This window comes from Crocodylus siamensis, chromosome 4 (genome assembly GCF_052110815.1).
Source record: "Crocodylus siamensis isolate JL-2025a chromosome 4, ASM5211081v1, whole genome shotgun sequence".
Taxonomy (NCBI): Eukaryota; Metazoa; Chordata; order Crocodylia; family Crocodylidae; genus Crocodylus; species Crocodylus siamensis.
In genome coordinates this window covers 43,141,228-43,167,225 of record NC_143398.1, presented here as the reverse complement: position 1 = coordinate 43,167,225, position 25,998 = coordinate 43,141,228, and the positions used below count along the sequence as shown (strand labels likewise).

The 25,998-nt window shown below is 48.9% G+C and overlaps 1 protein-coding gene across 9 annotated transcripts in view; it reads right to left on the bottom strand.

Moving 5' to 3' along the window:
* CADPS2 (calcium dependent secretion activator 2) overlaps positions 1-25,998 on the bottom strand; it is a 619,537-nt gene that overhangs the window by 252,914 nt on the left and 340,625 nt on the right. For all 9 annotated transcript variants that reach the window (XM_090042182.1, XM_090042184.1, XM_090042183.1 and 6 more), the window contains exon 7: positions 18,643-18,754. In XM_090042182.1, the coding sequence (XP_089898308.1) occupies positions 18,643-18,754 (112 nt within the window). The remainder of the gene's footprint in view (positions 1-18,642; positions 18,755-25,998) is intronic.

Genomic DNA, 25,998 nt, shown 5'->3' with positions numbered 1-25,998 from the left:
GCTATTTTAAAACATGTTTAAAGCAATTTTGGAACTGCAGCATCAATGAAAATATAACTATGAAGCTAATTATTACAGACTGCACTGGGATGTGACAAGCAGCTTGAAAGACAATAGTTCTCTTTTAATTGAATAATCAGTGCAACAAGACTAAATTATTCTTATATTTAAAAAATATCTGTAATCAAACACCACCTGCTGTTCCCACGCTGTATGCACATGTGTGCTAAGCAAGCACAATGAATGTCACTTTAAATTATTGGCTTATAACACCTTCATAGACAAAGCAGTGAACAGACAGAAGTAGTACAGTGCCTCTGACAAGAGGGAGGGAAGAAATGAGTTGTCCCATCCCAGAGTCAGATCTTGGGAAGTGTGCACCCCAAATTTCCCAATTTTTTACACCTGCCCATCTGTACCAGCTCCAGCATGTATACTAATTCTAATTTGTGTATATGTATCCATCTGTGAAGTCTGGCAAATTAGAGTCCGGAGCACACAAAGAATGAATATGATTGGGACAAAACAGTAGCATAACTGAGGGTGATATGGGAGCTGCCTTTGTAATGGGGACACAAAAACAGCTGTGACTGTAGCAGCGGGTGCTAACCTGGATGTCATATGGTTGCCCAACGCACAGAGCTGCCCAGCTATATCTCTGGGAAGAATCCTTATGAACTCCAATTGAATTCTACATCTTCTCTCATTAAAGCAAACTTACCTTTCAAAATTGTTCTCTGCTTCACACGCTTTTTTAATTACTGTATTTGGTCAAATCCTTGACAACATTTTTTCCTTCCCCTTTAACATGGATTCTGGTCCCAATCTGGGGGAGACTGCATTGGGCAGGGTGGGTGGTAAGCCTGGGGGAGATTGTGCAGTGCAGGGCAGGGGGAATACAGGGGGATGAGCACAGGGGAGATTGTGTGTTATGGGGTGGGGAGACATCATGGAGGGAGCACAGGGTTGCTGTTGTGGTTCCCGCTCCAGCCCAGGGCCAGGGTTGGAGCTGCTCTTACTACTGCTGCCTGGCTGGAGCCACCATGTGTTCTGTACTCTGGGCCAAACCTGAAGCTAAAGCCACTAAATTGTGTAAGTTGCGTCAGGAGGGTGGATGGGATGAGTGGTCAAAGTGGGTAAGCACAGCACTGGGGAAGCAAGTAACAGGAAGAAGCAAGTGGTGGTGTTAGGGGGAGCAGGTGGCAGTCACCAGGTGGGAAAGGCAGGGGGCAGGCTGCTCGCCACTCCATGTTGCTTTCCCTGCAGAGTGGTGATGGTGGGGGTAAATTTAAGACAATCTCCCAGTTATTAGATTCTATACAATGGAAATGATAAAGAATTATTTACAAATTCTTTATAATTTTCAATGCAAAGAATCTAATTATTGGGGAAAGTGTCATCTTCAATTCAAAGTCATCTAGCATTCTGATCAATATGATAAACGACTCTGACACTAAGGTCTGTAGAAAGTACAACACAGACCTTGGCTCAGCCAGTTTGTAATTCACAAAATTTAAACCAAACAATATTTCCCTCTGCTCGGAGCACTTGTCTTCATTTTATGTTGCATTAGATGTCTGGGTATGTCTAACAATCCTCCAATCTCCTCTAGAAAAAACAGTGAAATAAGTTTTTTTTAAATGTACAGAGCAAGCAGCAGGAAGCAAACAGAATATCCCCAAGCTGGCAAACTGTATCCTTGCAGTCAATTCTTTATAGGGGGAAAAAAAAAGATGTCGGAAAAGTGCCAGGCTAAGAGAAATTTATAATCACAGGCAGATTTTAAGTCCTCAGAAAAGAGAGACTAAAGAGGGATATTATGCTGTTATTATTTACACAATGTCATACATATGCATATTAATTAAAAAAAAAGTCCTTGCCTAGAAGAGTTTGCAGATCAAAAGCCTGTAACTGGATACAATGGAGGGAGCTATGTATCTAAATGCAATCTATTGAAAGATGAGGCCCTGTGTAAAGATTAGATCAACAGATGATGGATGAATCCACTCAAGTGGATACTTAGATGAACACTATATGTGCCTTAAGTTAGGGGCATCAAACTTCTGGCTCTGTGGGTCAGATGAGTTTTGTGGGACTAGTCCATAGGCCAGATGAATGGTTTGGAGCCAGTCCAACAGGCTGGATTGTGTCCACAGAACCCCCCTCTGCCCCCTGTATGCCAGATGCTGTGCCCACTCTGGCTGGTCCAGGGCTGCATTGCATGTGGTGCTCACTCCGGAACCTGTGCTGCACATGACACACACCCCGGACTGGCTGGAGCAGGTGCTGTGCCACATGCGGCTCATGTCCCAGACCAGCTGATACCACTGACTTAAGGTGAAATGGAGGAGGGTCATGGACTGATCCTGCTTGAGTGTCAGTCAGCCTGGGTCCTGTAGCAGGCACTGCATGTGGTGCGTGTCCAGGGGCCAACATTCAGGGCAGTTTTCTGCATGCCAGTGTGGCACATGGGTCAAGTCAAAACCCAAAACCAGCACCAGGGGCTGGATGATGCATCTCTGTGGGCTGCCTCAGCCTGCAGGCTGCATCTCCAACACCCTTTGCCTTCATATATATATATATATATATATATATATATATATATATATATATATATATGAAGGACAGATTACAAAAAACAAGGCATATATAAATGAAGGATAGAGTACATAATATGAACTCTCTCCCCAAAAGTGAAAAAAAAAGATTATTTTTTAAAAGAGTTGGATCTCTTCACATTTTTATGAAACATGCCAGTAGAAGTTTTGCCTGAACAAGAAGTTAGCAAAAAATGTTGAACAGGGCTCTGATAAGATTATCTGCCTGAGAATATCACATTATACCTGGAATAAAGTGACTGGAACATAAGAATCATCATACTGAATCAGACTATTGTTTATTCCAGTCTGGTACTTGAGGCTCCAGGGGAAGACAAGCCTAAGTGCCAATGCATTAACTCAGGTGTGCAATGCTGTCCAGGGAACTAGGGGAAAGCAAGTGTTGCCTCTTATAACTGAGTGAATTAGGCCTTGACACCTTGGTATACAGGGAGCAAAAGGAAGGCGCAGAGTAGCATAGGACCCCTACAGGACAAACTAGGGCAATTGGTGAAAGAGAGAGAGAGGACAAAGCTGATCTCTTCAATGAGTTCTTTGCATCTGTATTCCTAGACGCAGAACAAGACACATCTCCCAGTTGGATCACAGATAGACACAGGAGGGACACCAGCCTACCAACTGTTAGGGCACACTTAGTGAAGAGGCACTTGGAGGGGCTGGATGTGTTCAAATCAGCAGGCCCAGATGAACTTCATCCAAGGGTGCTGAAGGAATTGGCCACTGTTATAGCAGAGCTGCTGGTATGGCTGTAGGAGCACTGATGGTGTCCCAGTCAGGTCCCAGAGGACTGGAAAAGGGCCAATATGGGGTCCTTATTTTCAAGGAGGGGAGGAGAGAGGAACTGGAAAACCATAGGCCAGTTAGTCTCACCTCTATCCTTGGGAAAACTCTGGAAAAAATCATTAAGGATCACATTTGTGGGAGCCCCACAGGATAAATAATCCTGACAGGAAATGAGCACAGATTCACTGCAGATAGATCCCGCCTGACTAGCCTTGTTTCTTTTTATGACCAGGTCACAAAATGCTTAGATACAGGAGTCAAGGTAGATGTCATCTACCTAGACTTTAAGAAGGCCTTCGATGTGGTATCACATTCTGTTCTCATAAATAAACTGACAGGCTGTGATGTAGATGATTACACAGTGAGGTGGATGGGAAATTGGCTTAGAGGTCACACCCAGAGTGTGGTGGCGGATGGGTCGATATCAACCTGGAAAGATGTGGGCAGTGGAGTCCTGCAAGGCTCAGTCCTTGGGCTTGTGACATTCAATGTCTTCATCAGTGACTTGGACAAGGGCTAGAGAGCACCCTGTCCGAGTTCACCTATGATACCAAATTATGGGGCAAAGTTAACACACTAGAGGGTAGGGAATGGATCCAGGTGGATCTGGGCAGGTTGGAAAAATGGGCAGAATGAAATAGATTGCAGTGCCCAGGTAAGAAACAGGGGTCTAGACAGTTTCCCAGATTGGGGGGTGACACACACAGCTAGACAAGTCCTTAAATGCCTATATACCAATGCTTGTACCATGGGGAACAAACAGGAGGAACTTGCCTTCAGAATAGCCAGTTCAGACCCAGACTTAATTGGACTTACAGAAACGTGGTGGGATTCATCCCACGACTGGGCAGTTAGCATTAGGGGCTATAGGCTTTACAGGCGGGATAGAGAAGGAAGGAAAGGTGGCGCTCTAGGTCAAGGAGCAATACACCACCTCTACCAGCAGGATGGGGTCAGAGGAGGGGCAGGCTGAAGTGCTCTGGGTCAAGATACAAGGGGGCTGTGGGGAGAGGGATCTAACGGTGGAGGTCTACTACAGACCCCCCCACCAAGGGGAGGAGCTGGACTGGGAATTTTTAGGCCAGCTTTCAGAGGCACTTTAGGCAAGGGATGTAGTTGTCACGGGTGATTTAAATTATCTGGACATCTGCTGGGAGGAACAGTCAGCCAGGTCGGACCATTTCAGGAGGTTCCTGGCCGAGATGCAGGACCTCCACTTAATTCAGGAGGTGCACAGTCCCACCAGAGGAAATGCCCTGTTGGACCTGGTCCTGGCCACAGGCGACATCCTGGTAAGGGGCCTCCAGGCTCTTGACCACCTTATTTTTGTACAATTACATCGACTAGGCTTAACATCATTTTCATGCAGAGATAAGCAGTTTTCACATCATTTCACGAATGTGCTATAGCTAGGGATATAAACCAAAGGGTGGCTGTGGCAGGACAGAGTCCAAGGGGTAACTGTGACACCCTCATGGAGCTCCTGCCCAGCTCTACCTCCAACACAGCCCTTCCTGATTGTTCGCCTGCCACACCCTGTTTTTACTGCAGGCTGAATAAAGGAACCTGCCCATAGGCTTTAGAGTAAGCCTTAATTCATTTAAATCAGCACTGCGTCTCTACCAGGCCCCAATAGTCTTGATTGATCCCTTAAGCTTGATAAGCCCATAACCCGGAAGTATATCCGTAGCTTTAGGCTAGGCACAGACATTACACATAAACTGATTTAAGTGATCAGAAACTGGTTTAAACCTGTAATGGAATATAAATTCAGTGCACATGAACCAGTTTCAAAATGGCTGAAACTGGTTTAAGATAAACCTGGTTGGATGTAGTATCAAACTTAATGGATTTGGGTCAAACTGGTTTATGCAATGTCTGTCCCAGACCCGTTCCTGGTTTAAGTTAAACTGGAGTCCCCCAGTTAGGCTCCGGAGCACCGAGAGACGCGTGGGTGAAAACCCGCCGTGCCCCCCCCCCTCCCCTGAAGGCCCCCGAGACCCCCCAGCAGCTGCAGAGCCCCCCGCTGACCCCTAGCACAGCTGGAGGCAAGCAGTGCCCGTGGTGGGAGGGGGTTAACCCCCCACTGAGTGGGAGGAGGCGGCTGAGCGGAGCCGGGCTGGGTCAAGCCCCACCCAGGCCCCTACTTCACCCAGCCCCCCCAGGGAACCACGCGACCGGAGCTGCGCAAACAGGTGCACTTGCCTGCCGGCACATGAGTTAGGGCGGAGTTTGCGCGGGAGGCCCTGAGACCCTGCCTGCGAACCCCCCGGGGTAGACAATCCAAGCCATAGCCAGCCTACCAGAGGCATGACACAGATGGGCACGCGTGGCACCCCGAGTGTCCCCTCGGGTTCTGAGGCCCCCCCCCCCGGCACCTCAGAGACCACCACCCAGACAGAGCCCATGGTTCTGGGCTCCAAAAAGAGGGAACCCCCGCCTCCTCGCTGCGCGGGCTGCCTGTGCCTTTTTCAGGCTCTGGCGGCCGGGAGCATAGCCATAACCCCGTGTGGAGTCTCCTCCCTTTTGGGGTCTCTGGCGTATCAGCTGGAGGAGCTCCAGGCCACAGTCCAGAAACTGCGTGCCATAAGGGACTGTGAGCAGGAGATTGACTCCTACTGCCAGGCCCTTCTCTCTCGGGAGCCGGAGGGTAGACCATGGTTTCCCTCCAGGACAAAGGAGAATTCCGGGACCTCCCACTCTGTCCCGTCAGCAGCATGGACCAAGGTGGTAAAGGGCCCCAAGGCCCGCTGCACCAAGGCCCCTACCCCACCGGAGCTTAGCAACAGGTACACACCTCTTGCTGCTCCAGCAGAGCCTGCTGAGTTGCCAGCTCCCACAGGTAACAAAGGCTCAACTGCAGCTACTGCCCCCACTCTCCCCAAGACAAAACGTAAGGTGTTTGTTGTGGGAGACTCCAACCTGAGAGGGACTGAGGGGGCAATCTGCCACTCCGACCCCTTAGCCCGAGAAGTCTGCTGCTTCCCGGACCCGCCTCCAGGACATTGCAGAGAAGATCCCTAAGCTCCTCCAGCCTATAGACCACTATCTTATGCTCCTTATTCATGTGAGCACCAATGACACAGCTCAGAGTACTCCAAGCCAGGTCACGAGGGGATTTGGGAGCAGGGACTCCTCCCAGTCTCAGGCTATGGGCTGAGGAGGGAAAGGAGGATTCACATAGACAACCAAAGACTATGGCACTGGTGTCATCGGGAAGGCTTTGGCTTCCATGACCACAGCCCGCTCTTTGGAGAGAGGCAGCGAGCTGCTGGGAAGAGATGGCCTCCACCTCTCTCCCCTGGGGAGGAGGCTCTTCTCAGCCAGACTGGCTGACCTACTCCACCGGGCTTTAAACTAAGCCCGTTGGGTGACGGGGGGGACTACTGCCACTGCTGGCCCGCTGAGCAACCCTTGCAAAGCCAACAGGCCAAGGCACTTAAGGGAGCCCACCCCTGCCCCAGCCCTGGTACAATCTGCGGGCAAGGCTGCTTGTTGCCCAGGCTCCTGGCATTAGTGTACAGGCAGGCAAGTGTGCCCTTAGGGACACTTGCCTGCCTGTACACAAATGCCAGGAGCTTGGGGAATAAGCAGGAGGAGCTCGTCCTCCTGCTCAATGCAAGTAATTATGACATCATAGCGATAACAAAGACCTGGTGGGACTCCACCCATGACTGGACTATGGGTATAGATGGCTATACACTGTACAGGAGGGATTGTGTAGATAAAAGGGGCAGGGGTGTAGCTCTCTATGTTAAGGAAAGCTACATGTCCATGCAAGCTGATACTGGCGAGCAGGGTGGACGACTGGAGACCCTCTGGGTTAAAATCAGCGGGGAACACAACACAGGAGACACAACGGTGGGAGTCTACTACAGACCTCCCACCCAAAGTCAAGAGCTTGACCAGGAGTTTGCCCAGGAACTGGCTGAGGACACATGCTCCAGGACCTTGGTTGTCATGGGTGACTTCAATTACCCAGACATCTCGGGGGAGGATCACACACCAAAATCCTAGCGGTTGTAAAGTTTCCTCTTGTTCATGGATGACCTCTACCTGACTCAAGAAGTCTATGGGCCAACCAGAAGCAAAGCGCTGCTCGACCTGGTACTGGCTACTGGGGATGACCTAATTGACGACCTAGTGATCGATGGGAAGCTTGGTGACAGTGACCACGAGCTGATCACCTTCACCATCCACCGTAAAGCTGGGAGTCAGCAACACAGAAGTCCTTGACTTCAGGAAAGCTGACTTTGACAAGCTCAGGAGGCTTGTCAGTCAGGTCCTAAGGGACCATGACCCCAGGGAGAGGGGAGTTCAAGAAGAATGGTTGCTCCTCAAGGGAGCGATCGTCAAGGCACAAGCTAATTCTATTCCATCTCTTAGGAAAGGCAGCAAGAGGGCACAGCAGCCCCCCTGGTTCTCCAGGGACCTAGCAGACCTCCTGAGGCTAAAAAGAAAGGCCTACAAGGGTGGAGGATGGGATTCACCTCCAAGAAGGATTATTCTGCACTGGTCCGGTCCTGCAGGGAGCAAACCAGGAAAGCAAAGGCTCCAACTGAACTCCAATTAGCTTTGAGCATCAAGGACAATAAAAAATCCTTTTTCAGATATGTGGGGAGCCGGAGGAAAAACAAGGGCAACGTTGGATCACTGCTGAACCAGATGAGGCAACTGACACCTGATGCCCAGGAAAAAGCCAACCTATGAAATGGGTACTTTGCGTCGGTCTTTCATCAGTCCCATGGGACGCCCATGCCCGCTTTGGGACAGGGAGGTCCAGGTGAGGGAGATCCCCTGCCTTAATGCTGACCCTGTGAAGGAACACCTTGAGAAGCTGGATACCTTCAAGTCAGCCGGCCCTAACACTCTACACTCCACGGTACTCAAGGAGCTGGCAAGCATCACAGCCCAGCCTCTGGCATGGACCTGTAAAAACTCCTCGTGCTCTGGTGTACTGCCTGAAGACTGGAAGAAGGCCAATGTGGTGCCTATCTTCAAGAAAGGGAGGAAAGTGAATCCGGCTAACTATAGGCCCATCAGCCTTCTATCCTGGGGAAGATCTTAGAAAACTTTATTAAAGAGGCCATCCTTAATGGACTGGCTGACGCCAACATCCTAAGGGATTTCATAGATTTCATAGACATTAGGGCTGGAAGGGATCGAGTCCAGCCCCCTGCCCAAAGGGCAAGAAGTCAGCTGGGGTCCTAGGATCCCAGTAAGATAAGCATCCAATTTACTCTTGAAGGTGTTCAATGTAGGTGCTTGAACCACCTCCGCTGGCAGACTGTTCCAGACCTTGGGGGCTCGGACAGTAAAGAAATTCTTCCTTATGTCCAGCCTAAAATGGTCTTGCAGGACTTTGTGACTGTTCGACCTCGTCATCCATTGGGGCGCTCTGGTGAACAAACGTTCCCCCAGATCCTGGTGGTCACCCCTGATAAACTTGTAAGTGGCCATCAGATCACCCCTGAGCCTGCGCTTTTCCAGGCTAAAGAGTCCCCTGGCTCTCAGCCTGTCATCGTAAGATCTGTTTTCATGACCTCTGATTATGCGCGTGGCTCTCCTCTGGACTCTCTCAAGCTTCTCCACATCCTTTTTGAATTGTGGAGCCCAAAACTGGACACAGTACTCCACCTGCGGCCTCACCAAGGCTGAGTACAAGGGAGAATGACGTCCTGGGATTTGCTCGAGAAGCATCTACGGATGCAAGCCAGCGTTTTGGTCGCTTTACTAGCCGCAGCATCGCATTGCAGGCTCATGTTCATCTTGTGGTCAATGATGACCCCCAAGTCTCTTTCTTCTGTAGTGCTATCCAACGTAGGACTGCCGAGCCTATAAGGGTGCTGCAGGTTTTTCCTCCCAAGGTGGAGAACCTTGCATTTTTCAGTGTTAAACACCATCAGGTTCTCGTCCGCTCATTTGCTGAGCTTGTCCAGGTCAGCCTGGATCACCTGCCTATCTTCTGGCGTGGATGCTTTGCTCCAAAGTTTGGTGTCATTGGCGAACTTGGCCAGTCCACTCCTGACTCCAATGTCCACATCGTTAATGAAGATGTTGAAAAGGATGCGTCCCAGGACAGAGCCTTGAGGGACCCCACTGGTCACAGGGCACCACGATGAGTAACTGCCATCGATTACAACTCTCTGGGTCCGACCACGGAGCAAGTTTCCCAGGCAGCGGATCGTGGTGGAGCCAAAGCCACAACTGGCCAGTTTGGCCAAGAGGTGATCATGGGATACCAGGTCAAAAGCTTTTTTGAAGTCAAGATATATGACATCAATCTCTTCTCCCTCATCCAGGTGATAGGTCACCTGGTCGTAGAAGGAAATGAGATTGGTCAAACAAGACCTACCCGCAACAAACCTGTGCTGGCTATCCCTTAGGATGTTAGCCTGGGCCAGTCCCTCAAGGATGGCCTCCTTAATAAACTTTTCTAAGATCTTCCCCAGGATACAAGTCAGGCTAATGGGCCTGTAGTTAGCCGGATCCACTCTCCTCCCTTTCTTGAAGATCGGCACCACATTGGCCTTCTTCCAGTCTTCGGGCACTACACCAGAGCACCAGGAGTTTTCAAAGATCCGTGCCAGGGACTGGGCTATGACGCTCGCCAGCTCTTTGAGTACCCTGGGGTGCAGATTGTCAGGGCCGGCTGACTTGAAGGTATCCAGCTTCTAAAGGTGTTTCTTCACGAGGTCAGCATTTATGGAGGGTAGGGGATCCCCATCACCCGGGTCTCCCTGTCCCATAGCAGGCATGGGCATCCCGTGTGACTGATGAAAGACTGACGCAAAGTACCTATTTAATAGGTTGGCTTTTTCCTGGGCGTCAGTTGTCAGTTGCCCCATCTGGTTTAGCAGGGGTCCAACATTGCCCTTGCTTTTCCTCCGGCTCCCCACATATCTGAAAAAGGACTTTTTGTTGTCCTTGATGCTTGAAGCTAGTTGGAGTTCAGTTGCAGCCTTGGCTTTCCTGGTTTGCTCCCTGCAGGACCGGACCAGTGCAGAATAATCCTCCTTGGAGGTGAAACCCGTCCTCCATCCTTTGTAGGCTTTCCTTTTTAGCCGCAGGAGGTCCGCTAGGTCCCTAGAGAGCCAGGAGGGCTGCTGTGCCTTCTTGCTGCCTTTCCTCCGTGTTTGAATAGATTTAGCTTGTGCATTGAGGATCGCTTCCTTGAGAAGCAACCACTCTTCTTGAACTCCCATCTCCCTGGGGTCATGGTCCCTGAGGGCCTGACCGACAAGCCTCTTGAGCTTGTCAAAGTCGGCTTTTCTGAAGTCAAGGACTTCTGTGTTGCTGACTGACGTGCCAGCTTTACGGCGGATGGTGAAGGTGATCAGCTCGTGGTCGCTGTCACCCAGCTGCCCATCGATCACTAGGTCGCCGATTAGGTCGTCCCCCGTAGCCAGTACCAGGTCGAACAGTGCTTTGCCTCTCGTTGGCCCATAGACTTCTTGAGTCAGGTAGAGGTCATCCACGCACAAGAGAAAGCTTTGTGACCGCTCGGATTTTGCTGAGTGATCCTCCCACAAGATGTCCGGGTAATTGAAGTCACCCATGACAATCAAGGTCCTGGAGCAAGCGGCCTCAGTCAGTTCCCGGGCGAACTCCTGGTCAAGCTCAGGACTTTGAGTGGGAGGTTTGTAGTAGACTCCCACCCTTGTGACCCCTGTGCCATTTTTCCCACGAATTTTTACCCAGAGGGTCTCTAGCTGTCCATGCTGGTCGCCAACATCAGCTTGCAGGGACATGTAGCTTTCCTTCACATAGAGAGCTACACCCCCGCCCCTTTTGTCTACACAATCCCTCCTGTACAGGGTATAGCCCTCTATACCCGTGGTCCAGTCATGGGTGGAGTCCCACCAGGTCTCCGTTATCCCAATGACGTCATAATTCTTCGCACTGAGCAGGAGGACGAGCTCATCCTGCTTGTTGCCCAGGCTCCTGGCATTAGTGTACAGGCAGGCAAGTGTTCCCTTAGGGGCTCTTGCCTTGCCCACAGATTGTGCCAGGGCTGGGGCAGGGGTGGGCTCCCTTAAGTGCCTTGGTCTGCTGGTTTTGCAAGGGTTGCTCAGCGGGCCAGCAGAGGCAGTAGTCCCCCTGTCCCCCAGTGGGCTTAGTTTAAAGCCCGGTGGAGCAGGTCAGCCAGCCCGGCTGAGAAGAGCCTCCTCCCCAGGGGAGAGAGGTGGAGACCATCTCTTCCCAGCAGCTCGCTGCCTCTCTCACCAAAAAGCGGGCTGTGGTCATGGAAGCCAAAGCCTTCCGGATGACACTAGCTCTGCAGTCTTTGGTTCACTGCGTGGATCTTCCTCTCCCTCCTCAGCCCATAGCTCGAGACTGGGAGGATCGACGAAAACACCACCTGAGCTCCCAGACCCCTAAGCCCTGCTCCCAACTCCCTGTAGCGCCTCATGACCTGGCTGGGGGTGCTCCAAGCCGTGTCATTGGTGCCCACGTGAATAAGGAGCATGGGGTAGTGGTCTGTGGGCTGGAGGAGCTGTGGGATCCTCTCCGTAATGTCTCGGATGCGGGCCCCGGGAAGCAGCAGACTTCCCAGGCTAAGGGGTTGGGGCGGCAGATTGCCCCCTCAGTCCCCTGCAGGATGGAGTCTCCCACAACAAACACCTTTCGCTTTGTCTTGGGGAGAGCGGGGCCAGTAGCTGTGGTTGCGCCTGGGTTGCCTGCGGGAGCTGGCAACTGAGCGGGCTCTGCTGGGGCTGCAAGAGTTGCGAATTTGTTGCTAAGCTCCAGTGAGGGAGGGGCCTTGGTGCGGCGGGCCTTGGGGCCCTTGACCACTTTGGACTATGCCCCTGACTGGGCAGAGCGGGAGGTCCCAGAGTCCTGCTTAGTCCTGGAGGGAGATGGTGCTCTACCCTGCGGCTCCTGGGGGAGAAGGGCCTGGCTGTAGGAGTCTATCTCCTGTTCGCAGTCCCTGATGGCACACAGTCTCTGGACTGTGGCCTGGAGCTCCTCCAGCTGGCGCGCCAGAGACCCCAGTAGGGAGCAGACGCCGCAAGGGGAGGTGGCCATGCTCCCAGGCCTCAGAGCCTGAAAAAGGGACAGGCAGGCCCCGCAGCGAAGAGCCATGGGCTCCATCTGTGTGGAGCCCGGAACCATGGGCTCCGTCTGGGTGGCCGTCTCTGAGGTGCCCGATGGCGGGGGGGGCCGCAGAGCCCGAGGGGACCCTCGGGGTGCAGCGTGTGCCCATCCGTGTCATGCCTCTGGTAGGCTGGCTATTGCTGGGGCTGACTACTCTGGGGCGGTTTCAGGCAGGGTCTCGTGCCCTCCCGCGCCCTCCCCTGCGCAAACTCCGCGCTAACTCGAGCGCCTGTTTACGCAGCCTGGTTGCGTGGCTCCCTGGGGGGCTGGGCCAAGTAGCCAGCACAGGTTTGTTGCGGGTAGGTCTTGCTTGACCAATCTCATTTCCTTCTATGACCAGGTGACCTATCACTTGGACAAGGGAAAAGAGATTGATGTCATATATCTTGACTTCAAAAAAGCCTTCTATCTGGTATCCCATGATCACCTCTTGGCAAAACTGGCCAATTGTGGCCTTGGGTCCACCACGATCCACTGGCTGGGAAACTGGCTCCGTGTTTGGACCCAGAGGGTAGTAATTGATGGAAGTCACTCATCATGGTGTCCTGTGACCAGTGGGGTCCCCCAAGGCTCTGTCCCTGGACCCATATTGTTCAACAACTTCATTAATGATGTGGACATTGAAGTCAGGAGCGGACTGGCCATGCTCGCTGATGACACCAAACTTTGGGGCAAAGCATCCACACCTGAAGACAGGCGGGTGATCCAGGCTGACCTGGACAGGCTCAGCAAATGAGTGGATGAGAACCTGATGGTGTTTAATACCGAAAAATGCAAGGTTCTCCACCTTGGGAGGAAAAACCTGCAGCATCCTTATAGGTTCAGCAGTGCTATGCTGGCTAGCACTATGGAAGAAAGAGACTTGGGGGTCATCATTGACCACAAGATGAACATGAGCCTGCAATGTGATGCTGCAGCTAGTAAAGCAACCAAAACACTGGCATAGATGCTTCTCGAGCAAATCCCGGGACGTCATTCTCCCCTTGTACTCGGCCTTGGTGAGGCCGCAGCTGGACTACTGCATCCAGTTTTGGGCTCCATAATTCAAAACGGATGTGGAGAAGCTTGAGAGAGTGCAGAGAAGAGCCACACGCATGATCAGAGGTCAGGAAAGAAGATCTTAAGATGACAGGCTGAGAGTCATGGGGCTCCTAAGCCTGGAAAAGTGCAGGCTCAGGAGTGATCTGATGGCTACCTACAAGTTTTACCGGGGTGACCACCAGTATCTGGGAGAACGTTTTTTCACCAGAGCGCTCCAAGGGATGACGAGGTTGAATGGTCATAAACTACTACAGGACTGTTTCAGGCTGGACATAAGGAAGAATTTCTTTACTGTCTGAGCCCCCAAGGTCTGGCACAGCCTGCCATCGGAGGTGGTTCAAGCATCTACACTGAACACCTTCAAGAGCAAACTGGATGCTTATCTTGCTGGGATCCTATGACCCCAGCTGACTTCCTGCCCTTTGGACGGGGGCCTGGACTTGATGATTTGCCGAGGTCCTTTCCAGCCCTAATGCCTATGAAATCTATGAAGCATCCCAGATGCTTTGCAGCCCTGGGCTGGGCTATGCTGTCTGCTCCAGGGAACAGGGCTGGCCCTTCCCTTCTGCTCCCTAGGCAGAGCTCTGGCAGAGACTGCAGGCACAGCAGGGTCTGCCTGGTTTTCCCCTGCCCCATGCCCCCCCTTGCTATTTGCTGCTCAAGTGGGTATCCCTCCCTCCCACAGCATGGACCCCATCCCCACAGACCCCAAGCATGTGGAGTGCTAGTGAATGCTGAGAGAGGGGTGTATGTGTGTGTTTGTGTGCGCACATGCCCCTCCAGTTTCACTGGGACAGGACAAAGGCAGACAGAATAGTGTCCACTTAAGGGTTTTTGGAGCTAATCATCAGCTCGTAATGTCCCTCTGTTCCTTCCTTGGAAAAAGCTGTTTAAGCAGAAGTTGAACTAATGAGAGAGGCTTTTATTTTGTTGATGGGCTGCTAAATGCTGTATTATCAGCCCCATGCTGGCTCCTTCACCTGTAAGGTTTGCTGCAGACAGTATGAAGAAGCCGGGAGAGGGAGATTGAAAAGCTCAGTATCAGGAACAGATGCATGCATTGCACACCCCACTTTGCCTCAGAGTGCTAGCCCAGAGCTAAGGTTTGGCAACATTCCCACCCTTTAAGCAGCGAGCAGGAAAAAGCCTGGGCCAGTTCAGGCAGGGTTGGGGTTTACACCTCTTCCTAACGAGAGGTCCTGCTGGGGCCCAGCCACTGCTCCACCCCCCAGCTCAGCATTATAGAAGGGAAGGGAGGGCTGGTCTAGCAGCCCTCAGCTTCTAGCCTGAGCCATTGCAGGCATGTGCCTGCATTTCTTCAGTCCAGAGGGAATGTCTCTACAGTTGCAAATTGATTCAATCTAGGCAAGTTAAACTAACCTGCAAAGATTGAATCAATTCAGGCTCAGGCTTTTTGAGTCCGTCTCTAGTCTTAAAGGCTAATTTAATATTTGTGTCTCTCCAGGGCATCTGTAGCCTTAAAGGCTCATTGAGTGGCTCCCCATCCTCCCCTATACCATGCCCCATGCCTCACTGGTGTTACTATACCATCACATACTACTGTAGGGGTCTTGGCCTTATTGGCCTCCTCCCCTCTTGCTCTCGCTGGGCCTTTTAGTACAGGTCCATGGTACTGGACCTGGCTTCTAGGCTCCAGCCTCTACGATTGTGGATCCCAACAGTGGCTTCCTGCGCTAGCTGAGATCACCAGGCTCTCTGGTTCTGGCAGTCCATGGCTATGGTCCCTCTTAGATCATGAGCCCCTCCTGAACCTTCCTAGAGAGAAGGTTCAGGCTGGACATCAGGAGACATTACTTTACAGTTAGGGCTGCCAGGCTCTGGAATGGGCTCCCAAGTGACGTGGTATTCTCTCCTACTTTGGGGGTCTTCAAGGGGAGGCTGGACAGATATCTGGCTGGGGTGATATGACCCAGTATCCAATGACACTATAGGTCCTTCATTGCTCTGATCTTGAGATGGATTCAGATGACCATAGCACTGACATGGGAACATCATCTAAGATCTAAACATCACCTGGAATGTAAAACCACTGTCACTTCCTCCCCGTCTCCTTTCCCTTCTTCACCCCCTTTTGTTTTTCATTTCCTTTTCTATCTCCTTTTTCCTTTTTGTAAGGAGTCTGGCTTAGCCTGTCAGAACATTTTCTATTTGTGTCCATAAATAAAGGCAGCTAAAATCAAGTGTCTTAAGTAACTTAATGCTAGTACAAGTTTGCCTAGTTTCACAGCTACTGACAACACTATGTGCTGTGCTCATCTTTCTCTAGCAGACAGGCTGATATAGAAGTATTGAAAACCAAAGCTGAATTTTTTTCTTTGTGGTTCCTTTTTCTCCCCTTTTGTTTTGTCTTCAGTGACACAGGATCAGACTTTAACAATGAAGACAATAAAAACAGCTCCAGCTCATCTCAATTTTTTCTCTGTTTTCCCTACAGATCCAGCAGATACTGAACTACAAATGATGGTCCCTATTGTCCTATTCCCTCCATCACCTCTTTGTGTCAAGAGTAGAGGATGAAATTTCTGTCTTTACTATTCATCTCTCTCCCCCCTTGTGTACATCTTGCTTTGTCCACAAACCCTTTCTCCAAAAAAGAATAGTTAATACCATCTTCACATCATCTGAAAGCCTGTCAAATGGAGGGCTTTTCTTACAAAAATCCCTCTAAAGCTAAAGGATATTGTTAAAAATGAAATCCTCACTTAATACCCTACTTTCAAATGTTTTACTGTTCTTCCTTCTTTTGTATACCATTAAGAAAAGGTTAAAATTATTATCAGTGATTACCTGAAATGGGACTAAGCAGGATACAATCCCTGTACCTGAGACTCCACACTTTAACTATGTAACATTACACAATAACATGGGTGTTTTTATATTTTTGACTGTCTAGATCCATTTATTCAATTAACACAACAGTCCCAGTCTCACTGTCTCTGGAACAGCTGGCAGGAGGTAAGGCAGGGTGGCACCTTGTAGACTAATTTGTTCAGAAATGAATTAGCTTTTGTATGCAACAGCATATGTCATCATCATAGCATGAAGTAGGCTGTTACCTGAGAATGCTTATGCATTTCTGAATGAGTTAGTCTATAAGGTGCCACCCTGCCTTGCTCTCTGCCTCACTTCCAGTTAACATGACTAACTACCTCTCTTTGCAATGGCTGCCTTCCTTGGCAACTAATAATCTGGCAACAGAAAAAAAGGGTTGCATGTTAGACTATTCACTGTCCTTGCATCATCTTTTAACTCCTATATGCCTGTCTTTCTAGCAGAGTTTGGTTCTCTTTTCATAGCTGTCTTCTCAATAGAGAGGCAGATTTAAGCACTGACTCACAGGGTCGAGGAGCTGGAGACAGGTTGCAAGAACAGTTAAGGACTAGCATGAGATCCACGGAGGTAGAAATGAATCCTCCAGAAAAATCCATGAACTTCACAACTTTGACCCTTCCTTGTATTCACTCTTTCTGATGCACACTCTTTAAACATTCTCCCACATCACCATGCTCTGCTCCAAACCCCAACACTCCCTCAAACTATTCAAATACCTCAACTACTCCAAGTCTGTCAATATTCCCTTTATCAAGCTCACTGCACTGAGCCCACCGCCACCTTCTCAGTAATACATGCCCTGAAAAAAGATCACTTTAAATCTTGCCACCAGCAACACAAAACACACCAGCTCTACCCCTTCTTCATTTCATTTCTTGCCCCTACAAAGTTTGAAGGTGCCACTAGAATGTGGTAAGGTTGTGAAAAAGTACTTGTACCAACTGGAGGCATGAAGAGGGAAGAAAGTGGTAGCATAGGTAGCATAAACATTTGGAGCTAGCATATGAAGAACAGGCTTTAACTGACCATCTAGATAACTGGAGGCATAGAAACACTTACTGAGAACTATTTATCACACTGAGATGTTCTCAATTGTTCTTATCCTACTGTAGTCTCGTTATTTTGAGGAAATTAGTAATCCTTGTTTAGTGAGGCACAACATAGAAGAAATGCATCTGAGGCAGTTCTTTCTCACCCTCCCCCCCAACCCACAGCTTCAGGGTTGCAGAACACAGGAACATCAGCAGCTGGGCAGTGTCATGGAGTTCAAGGCATTCTGGGACTTGAATCTGTAGTAGTGGCAATGTAATTCATCACTGCTGCTGGGGGGAAACTTTCACCCCCACCTTTTTTTTTTGCTGCTGAAGCCCATGTTGAAAGGGCCAAAAAAAATGTTGATTTTAGATGCAAAATTGCAATCAATTCTCCCCACCATACCAGTGAACTCCACTGCTGCTCTACAGAACTACAGCTCCCAGAACACCTCACATTCAAGGACATACACTGCCTGCACCAGCTGCTTCCTGCAGTCAAAAAGTGCAGGCAGAGTATGGGACAGCAGCATGAATGCTACCCCCCTCTGTCCTTCTGGCACCTTTCCTCTTAAACAGCACCCAAGACATATTGCCCCGCTTGCTCATCCCACCTTGTGCTACTGCTGGTTTACACAACTGATGGGAGTATAATCCCACAGATACTGCTGTCCCATTCTTCCCTTTGCATAAAAGGCACAGAGACAGGCAGTAATTTCCATTTTTGCTGTTCTTTTCTTTCCCCTTTTACTCATGTTTTGTTTTTGTTTCTTTTTGGTGGGGGTGGGGGAATTCAATGCCAACAAGGACAATAACAGCAGCTCTGGTCTATCTCAATTTTCTTTATCTATTAGAGCCACAGCTGCATCCTCCCCCATCTCCAAACCAACAAGAACAAAGGTAAAGAGAGCAAGGGCTCAAACTGAAGGGGAAAAAGTGAAGGCAGTAAAACCCCCATTCTCATTTACACTTATGTATGTAAAAATGATAGAGGAATTAGAAGATTCTGTAAAATGTTCTTTTTAGGAAGTTCAGGAAACCCTTATTGAAACTACTCAAAATTTGGATCAATAAATTTATTCTGTCCCCTGTGAGGCCCAGAAAATTTCACTGCAGTCAAACTTGGTATGTGAATTTTTGAGTGCCAAACAGAGAGCTGGCACTCTGCTAAACTTAGTTTATAAATACTTGAATTTTGTAAATGTGATAACACTCACCCTTCCTAGTTCTTTATCTTCAAGTGCTAGGACCCCTGTGCTTTCTGTAAAGAGCTTTACTTTGACCACAGGCCGAGGATGGGTAGTGGTGAAATCCCCTTGAGTTCCCCATCTGCAAAATATAAAGTAATATAAATTAACTGATAGAAGCTTTACAGTAATAGGCCTGTAATTGCTTATAGAATATTCCTGGGCCTAATTTTCAAATACTGTATTTTTATACAAAAAGAAAAACAACATTTATCTAAACCTTTATCTGGCCATCCAAAGGGGACTTCCCCATCTAAAATTGGGCCTCTTCTGTGATGGAAGATAGGTTGATTGATTTTTAATAGCAAGATTGTATATGACAGATAATTTGACAGATGGCATAATCAAAGCATTGAAACAGTACCGTCTTAGGAGAAAACAACATATCTGGATAGGCTTTTGTAAAATCTTTTATATAAAAATATACCAACATTAATACATTTATCTTGTGTGCAAAAATTGATTAATTCAACTGCAAGGTTGGGCCTCAAGCCTGCAACAACTTATGTATACACTTAATTCTGAACTGAGTTAGAATGTGTGTGAATGTTTGTAGGAAAAAAGCCTTAAATTACAATTTGGGAAGAGGAGACAGAGATAACAAATGTTTCACAAAGGATTACAAATTAACATAGGAGTAAAGAAATATATTTCAAAGAAAATATTGCTACTTACCAGACAGACTGTAGTTCTACAAAATAATAATTACCATATGTATTCACACCCTTGGAGAAGCAAAACTAGGCAAACTTACACTCCAAACTTCAAGTGAGCAATCTCCAATCGCTGAAAGGAACACTTGGCTCTCAGCCTTCTCCCTCACTCTGGGCTCCGGTGGCACAACAGAGGACATGACTTATCAATATGATTGCAGTTTCCTCTTACATACTCATGTAATGCCCAGCATAACGTAGCCCTTATTCTGATGGGTCTACTGGATATTGCCAACACACAAACAACAAATTATGGCCCCAGACACACTTCAGCTCTTTCCACTAATTCATAGCTGGTTAGCCTAAATTAGGGGTGGGAAAAATGGCCAATCCAGCAGGCATCCAGACTCAATTTCTCAGCAGCCCCACCCGCATGGCTTGAGCCAGTCTCCATGGAGACCCCAGCCATGGTGTGGGAAAGCTCAGGCTGGGGTTGCCATGGAAACCAGCCACAGCTGTGCTGGCAGCTCGCCTGGCAGAGCAGTGCAGGGGGCTGCTTTGGAGCCACTGGGATTTCGCAGTGGGTAGCAGCCTCCCATGGAGCCAGGGCACAGCCATAATCTGTAGCCTGCACACTCCAGGAAGCGGTGCTCAGGCAGGGGATCATGGCTCTGTCCCAGCTCCAGGCCAACCAGGCTGTCACCGCTACAAGGAACCAGGGCAGAGATGTGATCCCCTTCCTGGATTGTGCAGGCTACAGATCGTGGCTGTGCCCAGGCTCCATTGCAAGGTCTCAGTGGTTCCGGAGCACCCCTTATGCTGCTCTGCCATGCATGCTGCAGCTGGTCTCCATGGCAACCCCAGCCTGAGCTTTCCTGCTCAGGTGCAGCTGGGGTCTCCATGGAGATCAGTCCAAGCCATGTGGGCAGAGCCACCTGGGAAATGGAATCCAAGGCCGACCATATCTGGCCTGTGGACTGGACTTTGCTCGACCCTGGCCTAAATCATGACAAAGGTAATTGAAAAATGTGTTCATAATGGCACTTACTTCAGAGGGCCACATTTATTATGCAAGTAATATTTCTGACATCAAAAAGAGCCCACATGGATCCCCACTTTTAGGAGACTGACAACCTGTAGTGATCCTACAGGAATATTAGTTGAAAATTAATTGAAGAATTTTTCATGTGAACTGGGCTTCAGACTTAGACACTAAGTACAGAAAGTAATTATGCGATGGAGAGAATAAAAGAACAGTGTAAAAATGAGCTGCCCCCTGGAGACTAGTACTACATGTCATGAGCAAATGCCAGATTGTTGATACAGTCAGGCATAATACAATGATCCTTGCTGGACAGCTTGTTGAGATTTATTTAACCCTGGCCTTAATCTCATCTACATTCTTAGTCTTAGTCTATGCTAAGGAAATCAACTCAACTGGGTTGAACCTTCTCCCATGAAATACTGAAGGAACTAAAGGCTGTTGCCAAGTGTGATGAGGGTACATAATGTTGGCCAATCACCATACCAGCCTGCCACTTCATCTAGGGCAGTCTGCCCAGTCTCACCTGCCATGAGTTGTTGGGAATCAATCTGTTGGAATAAGCGGGAGGCTGCCCATTGAATACCATGATGCCAAGGCGGTCACACGTGACTCTAACCTCCCCTTATCATGTCCCATGACTTGCAGATGGCATCCTAGAGTTGCTTTATGCTCTGGCTTAAGGCTGAGCCAAACTCAGCCTCCTGCCAGGCCACATCCATTCACTCTTTTGCTCCACCCCCAATGGGCCTCATTCATACCACCCGCTCTCATTTGCTGCTCCACATGGGGCCACACTCAGCCTGCCCTGCTCCCTTGAGTGGCTCCTATAGGCCATCAGGCTTGCTTACCTGGCCTTGGGACAGCCTTTTGGGCCTTCCCCATGATCTTTATCTGTGCAGTGACCAGCCAATTCACCTGGCCCTAGATAGAGCTCTGACCCAAGACCCTCCCCAGGTGACTCATTACTCTTACCCCTCACACTAGGTCCTCAGGGTCTTACAACCCCTTGGGCTCAGGTGCCATTCTCTGGGCATGCTTGGCCCCACCATCTCCAGGGTCTTACACCCCCGTAAGGTCACGTGCCTCTCAATAGGCGTGCCTGCCCCCACCATTTGCTCTAGACCCACTGGGTAGTGGTGGGGGGGGTGGTTTAAGGTGCCTCTACTCACCTTTCACCAAGGAGGTAACTGGTCTGGCATTTCTGGGGGATTGTCACACCATGGACAGTCCTACCAGACCACCCTTCCTTGGCAGGGTGCAGTTTCAAGTCATACCCAGGACCAGGAGCTTCCCGCCATCTCCACAGCTCCTGCCTTTACCTCCAAGGATGATTTGATCAGACAGGTGTTGCTCTGTTGGCTGCCAATGGAAGACTTCTGGCATGGCCCTGAGGGCCTGGGTCTAAAATGGAGCCTGCTCGGCCCCCTCCTCAAATCACAAGGCCCTCCTGCAGTCATGTGTCTGGCCAATTATTCCAGCTCACACCTGCCGGCTGCTCTGATGGAAAACAGAGGTAGAGGGAAAGAAGTGGCAAACACTCCTCACTTGAAGCAGTTTGTACACCATGCTTTGCTTCTTCCAAGAGCAGAAACCTACATCAGGGATCCAAGTATCAAACAAGGAACTACATTTATTAGCATATGGGACCTCTCAAATAATATTAGTATTGTCCATGTAAATAAAATTAATTTTATTAAAAAAATTAATCCATCACTGGAAAGGAAGCCAGCATGATTTTATGGTTAGTTTTAAACAGTTGTGGATTTAAAAGGTCCCAGAGTTTTATGGAAACAGCTAAGAACTTCTGCCAAAAGCAGTTTGTCAGTGAAGAATGGAGCACAGGAAATATGTTAGATTCAGTCTCTAAATAGTTTGTATTCTGCATCTTCAGCACCAATTAACAATGCCAGCTTCAACCAAGGCTAAATGCTATGCTGTAGTTGTTATGGTCCAAGTACCATAAACATAGCTAAATGTACCAAACATCTACACTTTATTGAGAACAGTCCAAAGGAATAAGATGAATACAGTGAGCCACATACCCATTGTCAACGAGCATATTTTATTTTTACCACTTTGATTCAGTAGTGAAAAAAGCTAAAAATTGTGCTCAAGCACAAAGTTTTCTATTACTACACAGAGGGCGTGTCTACACGAGACGCTGTGTCACTGTACCAATGAGCTACTACTCCGTAGCTTGTTGCTATGATGACATAGTGTTGCCAGGCATGAACCATGACAGTGATACTACTGTGCAGTAGCTCACTGCTACTGCGCAGTAGCAGCTAAAAGTAACCATGTGATGATGGGACTGTGCAATAATGCCAGTTACTGAACAGTCTGGGGCACATGTAGATGGGAGCAGACAGTGCATCTACATGTGCACTTTACTGCAGAGTTGATTAATTAGTTTCAAAGTAAAGCATCATTGTCCACAGGTGCGTTAGTATTAGGGTTCAGTAAATTAATGAACTCCTCCATAAAATAGAGTGTGGGAAGTGGTTATCACAGTTAATTACTACAATCGGGGTCGTAATCCCCGTAAAACAGTACCATCTTCCATACGACAGTATTGTCTTCTAGCAAAGTAATTAACTATGATCAAATGCTTATGTGATTGGTGACCACTGGGTGCAAATTGTGCCTGGTCAGCCCAGTCACCTGGGGGCCAGACCCCAGTTCCTGTCAGCCCCTTCACCACCCTCCACCACCACCTGGAGCTGACCCCCCATTCCACCTGCCAGCTCATAGCTGTTCTACCCCACCTCAGTCCTGAATGCATGTGTAGATGTGCCCAGGAGCAGTTAACTCTGGCACGAACTGCTGGAGTTTATCACATCACCTTAATAATACATGTAGATGCACCCAGAAAGATATATTTGGTATACCTAAAAATTAAAATTAAAAACCTTCTGTTTTAAGAAAGTTCAGAATATGACCATTTTAATCTTCTAAAACTGAGTAAAAATATTAGTGAGGTTATACAGGAGTTGCATTATCATCCTAGTTGTATAATTTCCAGGGTTTATGGCTTATAAAGTATTACATCTAAAATGAGGTAGTTATTTTGATTTTGGTTGGTTTAATCTCAAATGCTAGAAATTAAAACAGATAACAACTCAATTTAAACATTAACGTTATAAATTATGAATTACCTGGTTATGCTAGAATAACACTGATGCCCATTTCATAAATCCCCCAAATACTAAAGCAGAAAAATTAAGTTATTAAATAAATATCATTGTTACTGAAACAACCAACCAACATGGAAAGTCTTGTAGATATTGCTAGTTCACACAGACCTAAACACTGTCACCAAAGGTGGTTAACACAACATACAGAAGAAAAGAGAGGGTAAGAGTGAAAGGTTTCACACACCATACAATGATACTTCTAAAGTTTCTTCCCCACCTCAGTCAAACTGGAGTTGGGCTATGCTCTAAACTAGGAAGGTTGATTTTTAATTTTTTTTTAAGATTAACTACAATAACTAGTGGTGATGGTTCATTTTCCAGTACTGTACTTAATTCCTATTAAGTTATTTACATAGTGGTATGTAACAGTTCATTCCATAAATTAAATATAAACTGCATAAACACATAATTATGTGAAATTAGTTGCATTTACTTGGGTGTTGTCATGTTTCTGTATTAAGAAAAAGAATAATCTGTAAAGCCAGAATGACTTTCTGTACAAATTATATTTTAAATTACGTACTTCCAGGAGTGTCTCCTTGCTAAAAAGGAGGCTTACACCCAATGGAAGGAAGGGGTCATCACCAGGGAGGGCTATTCTGTAGTTGCTCGGGGATGTAGCGGGGTAGTTAGGAAGGCCAAGGCAGAGATGGAACTGGGGCTAGCTTCCCAGATTAAGGACAATAAGAAGTCCTTTTTTAAATACATAGGGGGTAAAAAGAAGGTCCCGGGTAATGTGGGGCCCTTGCAAGACGCCATGGGAAACTTGGTTGTCACACCAGACGGCAAAGCTAACATGTTTAATGATTTCTTTGCCTCTGTCTTCCTAAGTAGGGACCAGAACAGGCACCTCCCTGCTGGGCCCCCCTCGGGCCCCGGGGGAGGCACACATGGGCCACGGGTTAGCGAGGATTTAGTTAGGGAGCTTCTGGAGAGGTTGGACGTATTCAAGTCAGCCTAGATGATCTCCACCCTAGAGTTCTAAAGGAACTGGCCGAGGTCATTGCAAGTCCCCTAGCTTGGCTTTACGAGCACTCATGGTGCTCTGGTGAGGTACCGGAGGACTGGAAGAGGGCCAGCATGGTCCCCATCTTCAAAAAAGGCAGGAAGGAGGACCCGGGAAACTATAGGCCGGTTAGTCTCACCTCGATCCTAGGCAAGCTGTTCAAGAAAATTATGCTGGCACACATCCAGGAGGGGCCAGCAGGGGACTGCATGCTTAGGGGCAACCAACATGGGTTCATCAGCGGCAGGTCCTGTCAGACCAACCTGGTGGCCTTTTACGATCAGATCACCAAATCGTTAGACGCAGAGGTAGCAGTGGATATAATCTTCCTGGACTTCTGGAAGGCTTTTGACACTGTCTCTCACCCTGTTCTCATTAAGAAACTGGGGGACTGTGGTGTCGACACCCACACAGTCAAATGGGTCGCCAACTGGCTGGTGGGCCACACCCAGAGGGTGGCGGTGGATGGGTCCTTCTCAACCTGGAAGGACGTGGGCAGTGGGGTTCCGCAGGGCTCGGTCCTCGGGCCCGCACTGTTCAACATCTTCATCAGCGACTTGGATGAGGGGGTAAAAAGCACCCTGTTCAAATTTGCTGATGACACTAAGATGTGGGGGGACGTGGGCACATTGGAGGGATGCAACAGGCTACAATCAGACCTAGACAGGTTACAAGGGTGGGCGGACGAGAATAGGATGGGCTTCAACACAGACAAGTGCAAGGTGATGCACCTCGGGAGGAACAACCGGCACCATACCTACAGGTTGGGGAACTCCCCTCTTGTCAGCACAGAGGCAGAAAGGGATCTGGGGGTCATCATTGACTCCAAGATGAACATGGGCTGGCAGTGTGGGGAGGCAGTCAGGAAGGCCAACCGCACCTTGGCATGCATCCACAGATGCATCTCGAGCAGGTCCGAGGAGGTGATCCTCCCCCTCTATGCGGCACTGGTCAGGCCGCAGCTGGAGTATTGCGTCCAGTTCTGGGCGCCGCACTTCAAGAGGGATGTCGACAGCATGGAGAGGGTCCAGAGGAGGGCCACTCATATGATCAGGGGACAGCACGGCAGGCCCTATGAGGACAGGCTGTGGGACATGAACTGTTCAGCCTCCAAAAGAGAAGGTTGAGGGGGGATCTTGTGGCCTGTTATAAACTAGTCAGGGGGGATCAGCGGGCACTGGGGAAGTCACTGTTTCCCTGAGCACCACCAGGAGTGACCAGGAATAACGGTCACAAGCTGGCAAAGGGTAGGTTTAGGTTAGACATCAGGAGGCGCTACTTCAGTCAGGGCGGCTAGGGTCTGGAACCAGCTTCCAAGAGAAGTGGTGCAGGCTCCTACCCTGGGGGTGTTTAAGAGGAGGTTAGATGAACATCTTGCTGGGGTCATTTGACCCCAGTAATCTTTCCTGCCATGGCAGGGGGTCAGAC